The following is a 14,349-nucleotide window of genomic DNA, read 5'->3' on the forward strand; positions in this document are numbered from 1 at the left end:
CAGTTCTTTCACACCTTCATGGATGCCGACCCCACCACCCTTGTGGGCAGCCCGTCCCACTTGAATTGGAATCTCTGCCACAGAAGCTAAGCAGAATCTATTTCAAGATTCAATGGGGTCTCAATAATTCCTCATTCCCAGCCGTGCTCTCAATACAGTACAAACACTTCACCTGCTAATCTGATGTGTGTAAGGCAAAAAGGAAAAGCATTTGTGGTTTAGTGTTACAGAGGTTCTACTTCCTATAACACAGGGCAGAGTTTACAGGCAGTAGCTGCTTCAAGGCTTCCAAAGGCCAATGGGTGGGAGGGATGTAAATGCCAAGTATGTGGAACTGGGCCTGTTTAGCCTTGAGAAAAGAAGGCTGAGAGGGGACTTGATCCAGGTCTATAAATACCTGAAGTGTGGGAGCCATAGTGGCGAGGCTGGTCTCTTTTCAGTAGTGCGTGGGGACAGGACTAGGGGAAATGGGCTGAAACTTCAGCATAGGAAGTTCCGCACGAATGTGCGCAAGAACTTCTTTACAGTGAGGGTGACGGAGCACTGGAACAGGCTGCCCAGGGAGGTGGTGGAGTCTCCTTCTCTGGAGATATTCAAGACCCGCCTGGACGCCAACCTGTGCGACGTGGTGTAGGGACCCTGCTTTGGCAGGGGGGTTGGACTCGATGATCTCTAGAGGTCCCTTCCAACCCCTACAATTCTGTGATTCTGTGATTCTGTGTGAAGCACTTCCAGGTATCTGGTTTTCTTTCAGAGAGAGAGCCCAGGGAATGTAATGGGACAGGTATCTTTCTCCATCTATATGTGTATAAATGAAAGCTGATCACTAAGTTATGTTTTAATGCACGTCGTCGCTAGGTAGTTTCGAAGAGTATTGCCTCTGAAATGTAATAAATCAAACACCTTGCTTCAAATTTTTTATCATCATAGTATCATAGTATCATAGTATCGTGCAAGTTGGAAGGGACCTTAGAGATCATCGAGTCCAACTCCCAGGATTCGAACCCTCTGTGTAGCAGCGCGGCACTTCTACCACTTGCGCCACAGGGGGGATTCGAACCGGGCCCCCGGTGTTGCAAGCGGCAGTTCTACCACCGTGCGCCACCGGGGGCGCTTCTAGGTATCTGGCCTCAGATTCCTCTATTGTCATCCTACTGCTTCCATTGGACTCTCCTGGGCTTGCTGCTTGAAACGCTGCTTGAGACTCTGCTCCTTGAGACCTTGCTGCTCCTTCCACCGCCTGCTCTGCGCTGCACTCGTTCTGCTGCTTGTGGCCTGCCACTCTGCTGCTGCTCTCCCCTGCGCCTATTTTGCCCTGGACCAACAAAACGATGTGCAACGGGATGCTGCTGCATCCACGTGGTGACTATCCCCGCTTTTATGCAATTCTTGCCCTTTTCCTACCTTTTCTATCGCCCACTTTCCTGTCCCCATCACCCTAATTTTGGTATTCGCCACTCTCCCTTCCCCATCCCCTCAGCTGACTATTTTTCCTAATAAACTGGTCAGAACAACATTTGAATGTTTTCTTCTTAATCTCACGCCGGGCATAATATATCAAAAGAACCTTGCCTCCCTCCTGTAAATTGGAGCGAGACAATGACCCAAACCACTTTTCCCAACGCGCTCCCCACATATACTACAGGGACCCTAACTCCCTCAACAGTACGTAGGGAATTTTATTGGGCAGGATTATCGCAATTGACCCAAGACTGTTGGACAACCAGGCGGCTTCTACCAAATGCTTCTCCCAATGCTTAAATATAGAAGGGTGAAATAATTCACACTTGCTCTGCCAGTCCAAGTCCGTCTGAGCCACCTCAATTCCGGCAGATCAATCCACCCGATGGTTGCCTTGCTGCTCCCCAGTAGCCCAACTCCCGGGCACGTGAGCATCCACACAGCGCACCCCCACAACCACATCCCTTCTTCAGGCAGCAATGTCCTTCCACAGCTCAGCTTTCTTTTCTCAGCATGTTTCTTTTCTTTTCTTTTCTTTTCTCAGCATGTTTCTTTTCATCATTTTTCTGCTACATGGATTATAATGGACTATATGAGCTTGTCATTCAGTGTGACTTCTATATGCCCAGGAGTCATTTGTTTTCTCAGTTGTTCAGGGAAAGTACAGCACAGCCTTGTACACGTGCCTTTTTAATGGTTTAAATGGTTGTGGTTGGAAATGGTGACATCTGGAATTGATGTGAAGTACCTGTAGCATCATGCTTCTTGTTTCCCTTGTTTGGGTGGCTGCAATCTAACATGTATTAAAAATCTAGCAGATGCCCATCTGTCTCCAAGCTACAGCTCCAAGGTGGAGCATAAGAGATTTGTAAGCTTATTTCTTCATCTTTGAAGGTCACGTAGATATGAATGAAGGAAAATACCATTCCTCACATTTCCCCATTGGTAAAGCCAAAAGCTCAAAACATCCTTTCATTTGATTACAGTTATCAAATTAATATGGTCAAATAAAGGACTGTATTACAGCACAACATTATCCTTACTGGAGATACAGTAATGAAATCACATAAAGAATCTTACTTTTCTATAGAAGCTTTTAAATCATGTTTTCATGTATGCTATGCCCAACTCTAGGACATAACCCTTTAGAAAAGGCCTGCTGTGAGTCTGTGTAGAAAGAAAGCTACAGAAAGAAAAGCAGTAAATCAGCCTGGGAAAATACTGATTTTATTCTTCACACTAAAAGCAAAAATGCAGATCGTTGTTTGAGTGGTGAATGTATACATGACGATGTAGTTCCAGTGTGTACTGATGAGCCCAAGAGTGAGGTGCTAATAAAGATTCACCTTTACTGTCCCTAAAATGGTGGAGGGACTATTTAGGCAAACAAAGGAGCACATAATCTGTTCCAAGGTCTGTGCAAATCAGCAGTGGCTTGAAGATTCAAAGAGAATGAGGCAAAACAGCAGGACAGTGTTCTCCATGAAGTTACTTGTGTTCATGCCTACAGCAGATTTCACTGGCTACTCACCTTAAGAACATAGTAGCTCAGGGTCTTTCTTTCCAGCACTGTTACCCATGGAAAAAAAGGGAAAGAGCTTCCCTTTCTTATCACTTTCAGCAATGCTGAAAGTATAAAAAGCCATTTGACTTTGGACATCATAGAATGATAGCTGTCCAGCTGAGATGTCCAGTAATATCCCAATCTGTGGTTTTGACCTTACATTCAAAGGAGTCCAAGGGTACACTTGGACTTATGTAGATATCATAGGCCCTAAAAAGACATTACAATATGAAAGAGGAACTTTTTTTCCACTTTTTTGTTGTAATATCTCTATCTCCTAACTCTCCCAAAACTATTACTATTTATTTGTCAGAAACTTCCATTGAATGCTTCTTGTGGGCTTCCTTCACATAGTGTTTCGTTCCCCACTTGTTATTATGATTTTACATGCTTTCATTTCATAGACTCTTGGAATGGTTGGAGTAGGAAAAAACCTTTAAAGACTTAGTTTAAATTCCATGACATGGGAATGGACACTTTAACTTATAGCAAGTTGTTCCAAGTCTCATCAAACCTGATTTAGAACAATTCCAATGATGGAATTTAGATTACTGTATGAAATAGATGAACGGTTACTGAGAGAATGGAACTGCTGGGATGTGTCATATTTTTGAGAAAGACTCTTCATGAAGATTCATAAAGGGGAGCCTTAACAGAATGCAATTGTAATTAGAAGGAAGGCTGGAGTGGTCTACAGTACCCAAAGAAAAGAAGGAAGCTTTGGGACCTTTATTTTGCTAAGTGAAATCATCCCTGCTTAGGAAGTGAAGGACACTGAAACACTACAAAACCCCTCACACGTGCTTCAGGTTTCCTACTAGAATAAGGCAATAGGAATGAGTTCCACACCATTTTTAAAGGATCAATGGACTGGTGAGTTGAGGATTTAGTAGGAGAAATAGCAAAACCCCAGTATTCCTTTGTTTGGTATCTATCAATAAAATTTAATCTCAGACCTTTTAGACTCTTAAGAATGACTGACTAACCCTTGCCATGCTTTGAGGCCACAGGAGAGGACCAGGAAGTTCAATTGGCATGTAAGGTAGGTGTGAACTGAACCAAAGGAGCATGATGTGACTGATTCAAATTTAGATATGTGACTCTGATGGGATCTGCTTTTGGACATCTCCTGGATACTGAATTTGGTTCTGTGTGACTGAGATGTGGAACAAAACATAGCCTGGGCAATCGAGATGAATGGTACATCTCACACCTCCTGCTCTGAAAAGGTATTTCAGTTCCCCACATGAGTCTTTAACATAACTGAAGGCTCTCCATGGATACTGAGTGTTACACTCCATTTATCAACATGATCTCTAGGGCTTCTTTCTGCTGTCTCAGGGCAGGGGTAGCAAATAGCACTGAAAAATCGTGGTATCAACTCCCAGAAACCTAGTTAATTTCCACTGGGAAGCACAAAGTCAGGGATTTTTTGGACAACATATCAATCTGATATTTAATCACACATTCAGTCATCATCATCATCAAACTCTTGAACAATTTTCAATGGCTCAGTGTCACGCACTGAAACACCAGAACCTGTTGAGAAGAAGGGAACAAACTTCCTTTTCTGCCCGCTACCACCAATAGTGTTAAAAGTGTACAAAGCAGTTTTCTTTTTGACATCATAAAATGAGAGTTTTTTGGCAGAGATGTCCAGGAAGATCCCAATCTTCTGCGGTCTGCCTCTCACAGTCAAACGAGTCCAAGGATCCGTGTAGGCCCAATACTCTTGCCCATCTGATAAGGCTATAACCCAGAAGCCATTCTTTGGGGACAGGGTCACAGTCCCTTTACGAGCCACTGATTCAGAAGCAACACCCAAGACCCAGTTTTTTCTCCTTCCAACATCCACTTCCCAGTAGTGTCTCCTGGATGTGTAACCTTCATTTGCCAAGACAAAAAGGTGGGAATCAAATCTCTCCTCCCTGTCGGGTACCTTTCTGATCACACCGGTGTCATTCACACTCTTCCCATCTTTAGACACTTCCAGTCTGGGGTGAGCCGTGTCAGCATTCAGGATGACATCATCTGCAATGATCAAACCATGCCATAAGTAGCAGCAAACACAAGTCTTCTATACTTCGTTCTCACTCAAATCTTAGTTTCCCTTTACTCAGGGTGCACTGAGTAGCCAATACCCTCTTTGCTTCTATCCTCTCACTCTCCCAAATCCCTTCATACTTGAAGTATGTGTTTAACCACCTGGATCCCTACAGAGGGATCTGGACAGGTTGATTGCTGGTGTGTAGCCAGTGGGATGAAGTTCAGTACACACACCTGTGTACTGTGTTCAGTTTTGGGCCCCTCAATTGCAAGAAAGACATCGAAGACCTGGAGCACATCTATAGAAGAGCAATGAGGTTGTGAGGTGTTTTGGAACACGTAGGAGGAGTGGCTGAGGGAATTGGAATTATTTGGCTTGGAGAAGAGCTGGCTCAGGGAAGATCTTCTCTCTCTCTACAGCTACCTGAAAGGAGGTTGTGGTGAGGTGGGGGTTGACCTCCCTTGTAACTAGCAATAGGACTAGAGGGAATGGCCTCAAGTTGTGCCAGGGGAGATTCAGGTTTGATCCTATGAACATCTCCTCTGAAAAAGGGTGATGAAACAGGCTGTCCAGGGAGGTGGTAGAGCCACTGACCCTGGAGACATTCAAGTAGCATTTAGATGTTGTAGTGAAGGACGTGGTTTAGTGGAAAATATTGGTGATATGATGGACTGGATGATCTTAGAGGTCTTTTCCAGCCTTGGTGAGTCTATGATTCTGTGATAATTGGTTTGCTACTGAGACTTCGATGTCCACTCAAGGCACTCTTACCGGCTTCATTTGAAGAAAGCATTCAGCGTCAAGGAAGACTTTATGGGCTCTAATACATCTCTTCTCCTATCTTTAGATTTCTCTTGGCCACACTCAGATGTTTTTATAATATGGGTTAGAATGGAAAATGATTTTCACTGGCGCAATAACAAAGAAATTCTTCTTCCCTCATTATACCCAGGTAACCTCTGTGCATGATAAACATTGGACACGCCTCTAGCAAGGCGTAACATTGTGAACTGGTCCCCTCTCACTCCAAAGAGGGCAAAGAGAGGAGCATGTCACAGAGGCTGAAGCGCTCCTGGCTGTACACAGCTAAGATGCCTCCTGTTGAGCACACATCAAGTTTTTGACAATTCACAAGAAAGAAAAAGGTTATCAAACATTCCCTCCTCTAAACACGTTGTCTTCCATACAGCTCTGAACCTGGGCTGGCTTTGTATTTCTGAGGTGCAGTCCAGCTCTGAGAATTCATGTCCATCATCTCCTTTTTGCTTACCTTTGTAGCGTTGCAGTTTGAAAAATCCTGTGGGGAGGAAAAAGAAAAAAATCAAAGCAGACAGCAGTCAGATTTCTCAAGGTATGATGGTCTCAAGTACAATAGGACATAATGTGTGCTGTTGACCAGAAGTCCTGTGCTCTCCTACAGTGACATGTTAGTCCTGTAGTTTAGTAAGCATATCAAATGCCATTGTGCCAGCCACCGCAGAAGGCCAAGTCTCAGGCCATTGGGATGCTTGGTCTTCCAGCAGGAAAACTGTAACCAAACTTAAATTCCAAGTAGGAATAACTAAAAGGCAAGAAAGACAGAGGCATAGTGGTGCTGTGGAAGGAATGGGAAGAGAACAAGAGGCATGGATTTGCAGTTATCTCAATTTTTCTCCCATTCAGTACTGGATGAACTTAAGTCCAGAAAGGAGAAATACATAAATAACATGATCACCGGATCATGGGGCTTGGAAGGGACCTTTAGAGGTCATGAAGTCCACCCTATGCCAAACCTACAACAGGTTACAGAGGACCAGAAGGGTCTAGAATATCTCTGCAGAAGGAGACACAACCTCTCTGGGTATCCTGTTCCAGTGCTCCATCATCCTGACCATAAAGAAGTTCTTCTGCATGGTAGTTTGGAACATTGTATGTTCAAGTTTCAGGCTATTACTTCTTGCTGTGTCAATACACACCATCAAGAAGAGCCAGGCCACATCCAATTGGCTCCCCCATTCCTTCTCCTATTTATAAACATTTGTAAGATCTCCTCTCCATCTTTTCTGCCCCAGGCTGAAGAGACCCAAGTCACTCCACTGTTCTTCAAAATGGAGATGATCTTTGGCATCATGGCAAGACCACGGACAAAAAAAAGGAAACAACTCTTACAGCGATGAAATTCCCTTCTCTCAAACATGATGTTTTCACTCCTTTACCATTCCAGTTCTCACTCCCATCTCATTAGAGGACATTGAGTGAGTGACTGTGTGCTCCTGAGCTGCCCTTACAACACAGGGAGATGAAGGCCTGCCTGGGGGTTGCCATGCTCACCTGCCTGGTTCTCCACCTCTGACAGACTCTCTTTAGACTCAGACCTCTCAGGAGCATTCTGTGCTTTTGGTACTCTTTCCTCCAGGTCTTCTCTGAGCTTCTGAAGGTCTTGCTTTGTGGACATCTTCATGTCCTCCAAACCTTTCTGCAAGGCTTGATTATTCTCAGAGATCTGTTGAAGGACGGTCAGTTTTTCATTCAGAATCTTCTCCATTTCCTCCCGCATGGATTCCACAACCTTTGAGGTGCTCATCTCCACTGTCCTTCCTGTGAAGAAAGAGAGAAATCACTGGAAAATAACACTGCCTCTCATCATCTTTTAGTTCCTAAGTGGATATTCCCTAGAGTGTGATGAAGAATACCATATGGCCCTCAAAAGCTCTTTTCAGTTGAAGGGGACACTGTAGATTGCATGAATATATACAGAGAGAGGAATCCATTTCAGTTCTTATTTTTGGTTCCTTATCCAGTGGAGAAGAAGAGGGGAAATCGAGTTCCTGAGCTACATAGACCCTTCTGTCTCTCCTGTGTATTGCTAAAGGAAGGAAATCCTTCCTTATGGTCCAAGGCACACCAACTCTGAATGGAAGATAACAGAAGAGAGAACAAAATTCCACCTACGCTGCATTGATTTAGATTGATTGAGTGCCAGAGGGATGGAAAAGGGCAGAGGCCTTGAGATTCTGCCTGAAGGCTTTGCATAGTCTGTCAGGGCAGGACAGGATGTAGAAACTGCCCGATACCATCTCTTCAAGCCACAGTATGTGTACTATGCGATAGAAGGCTCTTTACTGATTAGCACTATGAATGGTGAATGGGAGAGGTTGCAGAAAGTTGAACAGGCTGCAGATGATAGAGCCCCAGCAGGGTCCTTCACTGCATGTAAGGAGCATTGAGAGCTTCTCAGACACCGTAGCTGCCCACAGGGAGATGAAGGCCTGCCTAGGGCTTGCCATGCTCACCTGCCTGGTTCTCCACCTCCAACAGACTCTCTTTAGACTCAGACCTCTCAGGTGCACTCCATGCTTTTGCTACTCTTTCCTCCAGGTCTTCTCTGAGCATCTGAAGGTATTTCTTTGTGGACATCTGCATGTCCTCCAAACCTTTCTGCAAGGCTTGAATATTATCAGACATCTTTTGAAGGGAGGCCCAGGTGTTGTTCAGTTCCTTCATGGGTGGGATTGCTTGCTGGGTCATTTCCATTTGTCTCTGCAACACAGCCAGTTTTTCACTCAGAATCTTCTCCATTTCCTCCCGCAAGGATTCCACGACCTTTGAAGTGCTCATCTCCACTGTCCTTCCTGTGAAGAAAGAGAGGAATCACTGGAAAATAACACTGACTCTCATCATCTTTTAATTCCTAAGTGGACATTCCCTAGAGTATGATGAAGCATAAAATATGGCCCTCAAAAGCTCTTTTCAGTTGAAAGGGAACACTGTAGATTGCATGAATATATACAGAGAGAGGAATCCATTTCATGTCTTATTTTCTCTTCCTTATCCAGTGGAGAAGAAGAGGGGAAATTGAGTTCCTGAGCTACGTAGACCCTTGTGTCTCGCCTGTGTATTGCTTAAGGAAGGAAATCCTTCCTCATGGACCAAGGCACACCAACTCTGAATGGAAGACAACAGAAGAGAGAACAAAATTCCACCTCCACTGCATTGATTTGGATTCATTGAGTGCCAGAGGGATGCGAAAAGGGCACAGGCCTTGAGATTCTGCCTGGAAGGCTTTGCGGAGTCTGTCAGGGCAGAACAGGATGTAGAAATTGCCCGATACCATCTCTTCAAGCCACAGTCTGTGTACTGTGCGATAGAAGGCTCTTTACTGATTAGTAGTATGAGTGGTAAATGGGAGAGGTTGTAGCAAGTAGAACAGGCTGCAGATTCTAGAGCCCCAGACGGATCCTTCACTGTGTGTAAGGAGCATTGAGAGCTTCTCAGACACCTTAGCTGCCCACAGGGAGATGAAGGCCTGCCTGGGGGTTGCCATGCTCACCTGCCTGGTTCTCCACCTCTGACAGACTCTCTTTAGACTCAGACCTCTCAGGTGCACTCCATGCTTTTGCTACTCTTTCCTCCAGGTCTTCTCTGAGCTTCTGAAGGTCTTTCTTTGTGGACATCTGCATGTCCTCCAATCCTTTCTGCAAGGCTTGATTATTCACAGAGATCTGTTGAAGGACGGTCAGTTTTTCATTCAGAATCTTCTCCATTTCCTCCCGCATGGATTCCACAACCTTTGAGGTGATCATCTCCACTGTCCTTCCTGTGAAGAAAGAGAGGAATCACTGGAAAATAACACTGCCTCTCATCATCTTTTAGTTCCTAAGTGGACATTCCCTAGAGTGTGATGAAGAATAAAATATGGCCCTCAGAAGCTCTTTTCAGCTGAAAGGGGACACTGTAGATTGCATGAATATATATAGAGAGAGGAATCCAGATCATGGCTTATTTTCTGTTCTTTATCCAGTGGAGGAGAAGAAGAGGGGAAACCGAGTTCCTTGAGCTGCCTAGACTCTTCTGTCTCTCCTGTGTATTGCTAAAGGAAGGAAATCCTTCCCCATGGTCCAAGTCACACCAACTCTGAATGGAAGACAACAGAAGAGAGAACAAAATTCCACCTACGCTGCATTGATTTGGATTGACTGAGTGCCAGAGGGATGGGAAAAGGGCAGAGGCCTTGAGATTCTGCCTGAAGGCTTTTCAGAGTCTGTCAGGGCAGGACAGGATGTAGGAATTGCCCTATACCATCTCTTCAAGCCACAGTCTGTGTACTATGCGATAGATGGCTCTTTACTGACTAGCAGTATGAGTGGTAAATGGGAGAGGTTGCAGCAAGTTGAACAGGCTGCAGATGATAGAGCCCCAGCAGGGTCCTTCACTGCATGTAAGGAGCATTGAGAGCTTCTCAGACACCTTAGCTACCCACAGGGAGATGAAGGCCTGCCTGGGTGTTGCCATGCTCACCTGCCTGGTTCTCCACCTCCAAAAGACTCTCTTTAGACTCAGACATCTTGGCTGTATTCAGTGCTTTTGCTACTCTTTCCTCCAGGTCTTCTCTGAGCAACTGAATGTCTTTCTTTGTGGACATCTGCATGATCTCCAAACCTTTCTGCAAGGCTTGAATATTTTCAGAGATCTTTTGAAGGGAGGTCCAGGTGATGCTCTGCTCCTTCACGGATGGGATTGCTTGCTGGGTCATTTCCAACTGCCTCTGCAACACAGCCAGTTTTTCATTCATGTTCTTATCCATTTCCTCCCGCAAGGATTCCATGACATTTGAGTTGCTCATCTCCGCTGCCCTTCCTGTGAAGAGAGGAATCACTGGAAAATAATACTGCCTCTCATCATCTGAGGATTTTTCTGTCTGAGCAGGATAAACCTTTCCTGTAATAAATGTGAGGGGAAGCAATCTTTTCATTCCTTAGCAGACATTCCCTGGAGTGTGCTGAAGCATAAAACATGGCCTTCAGAAGCTCTTTTCATCAGAAAGGAAACTCTGTAGTGGGCAATAATGTGCAGGGAGTCAGGAATACATTTCAGGTCTTATTTTCTATTCTCTTCCTTCACCAGTGAAAGAGAAGTGGGGAAACCAAGCTCCTGACATTGAGTTCCATCCCTCCATCTCTCCCTCTGTGGTTTTTATTCTCCCCCTTGTTACTTTCCAGGTATTGCTCTCCATTATTTACAACTCTCGGCCTCTTGGTGCTGTTTTACCACCAGAAAACAAGGATAAAGCCAGGCTGTTACCAGAATGAAAATGCTGCTCCCTTCTGCTCTTATCAGCTAAGGACCTGTAGACCTACCACCTGATAAAGGATTCTTAGAAGTAATATTCACGTGTTCCCTGCCTTCTTCTAAAAACTGGAATTAATACACACATAGAGTCGGTTGTATCTGACACCAGAGAACCTATGAAAGGAGCAGGGAGGTGGTAGAACATCACCCCAGCTGCAGTGTGCTCTATGGGAAGAAGAAAATGGGGTCTGCCACACTCTGGGGGCAGGATGTGAGACAGTGCCTTTGTCTCCCAACCAGAAGCAATACATTGCTAGAGTAGGATCTGACTGACACCAGAGATCTGTGTCCCTCTGACCACAAGTGATTCCTCTCAAGTGGCCATGATTTCTAATTGGGACCAGGAGGGGTTCTCACCACATCCTGCTCACACCTGTCTGGGCTCACTCTGATACAACCCTCCTGAGAAGTTCCAAGTGATGACCACAAGCAGGAGAACCAGGATCCACTATTCTTACCTGGAGGCTCAAATGGGATCCTCTTCTTTTCATCTTGGATACTCTGTGGTTGTTCCAGGGGTTTGGCATCTTATGTTCATAGGGAAGATATAGGAAACAGAAAAGACAGTGAAGCCTATCATCAAGAAAACATGAAAATACATTGAACTGCTTTAACGAATAACACATACAGTTATTGGAATAATACCACTGTTAAGTGGTCACTATGGCCACTAAAACACATCCCTCAGTGACTCATCTACCCTGTTCTTGAACACCTCCATGGACATTGAATCCACTACTTATCCTGGTCAGGAAAAACAGGCTTTCTGAAAGGAAAATGTTCCTAATATCCATCCTGAACCTCCTCCTGCACAGCTTAAGGCCATCACTTCTTGTCCTATTGCTAGATGCGTGGCAAACCCACATCTCACCACAGCCTCCTGTGATGTGTTTATAGAGGGCTATGAGTTTCCCTCTGAGCCTCCTGATGCAGCCTGAACAGTCCCAGCTCCCTCTGCCACTCCTCACATGACTTGTACACCTTCTCTAACACAGAAGCCATCCATTGCCTCTCCATCCTTTCCTATCCCTTTTAAAGCACTTATAGTCCTCCATTTCAGCACTTGAGTCATAAGAATGATCCCACTACTTGTTGGTGTTGGCAACTATGTCATGGTTCTCCTGTTACACCGTAGCTTTCAGTTCCTACTGTTTGTTGCCCATGCCATTCATGAAGACGCACTTCAGCTGGATACAGTTTTCACTCCTGTCCCTGGAATGCTTCTCTTAGCCTCATCTCTATGGAGTCTGGCTTTCTCCCTTTCTCCCTTCAAACCTACATTAAAGCCCCCTCAACAAGCCCCACCAGCTCCTGTGATAGAATCCATTTCCCCTATTGCCACTATTGTTCCCCATCTGTCACCAGCAGGCATAGTGCTGAATGAACTTGCCCAATGATAAAAAGAAACCAAAACTCCTCTGAGTGGCCTGACCAGAGGGGAAGAATCACTTTGCTCGCTCTACTGCCCACATGCACTTGGCTGAGGAGCAGCGTGGTTGGGTCCTGCTGTTAGGAAAGGATCAGCCTGGCCCCAAAGTCTCCACTAAACTCATTACAAGCTCCAACAGAACCACACGTCCCAACAGCCTGCCTAGCAGTGGCATGGGTAGCCAGCAGTGAGGCAGCTCTACTTGCCTATCTTCTTCTTCAGGGTCTCTGCAAGAAAAAAGGAGGAAATGAAGGAAATGTTGCTTAGCACCACATCCTCCATAAAAGAATTGGGAAATGATGTATGGGAATCCTTCAACAAAGCACACTCACAATGAAGGTGTAGACCAACATTACATTATGCTGGTCATTGCTCGTGCACAGAGGCATCGGGGCACTATCCTTCATGTACATACCTTTCTCTGCATCTCCCTCTGTTCTTCTTTGTGCAAGAAGATCCCCTGTAAAAGAGGATCACTCTTATCTGCTCCAAAGTCACAGAATCACGGATCACGTAATCACAGAATGACCTGGGTTGGAAGGGACCTCAAGGATCATGAAGTTCCAACCCCCCTGCCTGGCATGACCACCAAACTTCCACATTTACTACATCAGGTTGCTTAGGGCCCCATCCAACCTGGCCTTGAACACCTCCAAGAACAGGGCATCCACAACCTCCGTGGGCAGCCTGTTCCAGGACATCACTACTCTCCCAGTAAAGAACTTCCCCCTAACATCCAACAAAACTTCTAGGCTGCAAGCAGAAAGAAATGGAGAGCTGGTGGAAGAACACCGCAGCTGCAGGGTGAACTATGGGGTGAAGAAAATGGGACCTGACAGACTTTGACGGTAGGAGATAAGCCAATGTCCAGACTGCAAAGAAGGCCCAACAGAGATGGGATGTGGCTTGAGTTGAGGAGAAGCAATAACCCTGGGCTGAGGGTCCAGCACTGTGACCACAGGTCATATCACAGCCCCACTTACCTCTTTCCACAAGTTCTGCATCTGCCTTCCCCTCGCTTGGCTTAGAGAAGCTTTCTTGGGGTCTCTTTGGTGAATTCACTCTGCTTTCCTTCTGTGGGGATGTCTCTGGCCCATGAGTTAAGCCTGAAAGTGAGAGCAACAGGGCAAATATTTATCAACAACCATGCCTGAGTTTTCTGTCTTAGTCTATCCCACTTCTCTACCTGCATCCATTTTGCCTCCTTCAGGTCTGAGTGTGAGCAAGCATCTGTGGAGTGCTGCAATTCTAACCTGTGGCTATAAGCTAAACTGCAACGTCAGGCCACATGGAAAGAGCAGGGGCAGGTAAACAGCACATCCTATGTGCCAGGAAAGATCAGATTTAGCACAGATGTGGGCTCACCAGGGCAGAGCAGAGGGGAAGAATCACTTTGCTCGCTCTAATGCCCACATGCAGTTGGCTGAAGAGCAGCGTGTTTGGGTCCTGCTGTTAGGAAAGGATCAGCCTGGCCACTCCAAGACCTGTTGCTTCATAGCACTGCACTGAGCTCTTCTGCATAACCACCCTCCACTTATTCTGCATACTCTGCAGAACACTTGTCCGGCTACGAGACCTGAGAAAGATGCCAGTTTATAAGCTCACCCTGGAAAGAACTCATCATAGTTGAGCTGTTTGGAAGAGTTCCCACCACATCATGCTTAGAGGGACAGACCCCTCATGGCTTCTTGTCCTGTGCTCTCATAAATCCCACCCAACATGTTCTAAGGCATGACCACA

At 45.6% G+C, this 14,349-nt stretch overlaps 1 protein-coding gene across 1 annotated transcript in view; it reads right to left on the minus strand.

The window, feature by feature from the left end:
- The window catches only part of LOC140263366 (uncharacterized), a gene marked incomplete at its 5' end in the record, with an annotated part of 102,884 nt that overhangs the window by 17,440 nt on the left and 71,095 nt on the right, over positions 1–14,349 (minus strand). The window contains 3 exon segments of the mRNA XM_072358247.1: positions 8,345–8,683; positions 9,382–9,522; positions 10,491–10,688. Of these exon segments, the coding sequence (XP_072214348.1) occupies positions 8,345–8,683; positions 9,382–9,522; positions 10,491–10,688 (678 nt within the window).

This window comes from Excalfactoria chinensis, chromosome 29 (assembly GCF_039878825.1).
Source record: "Excalfactoria chinensis isolate bCotChi1 chromosome 29, bCotChi1.hap2, whole genome shotgun sequence".
NCBI classification, from domain to species: Eukaryota; Metazoa; Chordata; class Aves; order Galliformes; family Phasianidae; genus Excalfactoria; species Excalfactoria chinensis.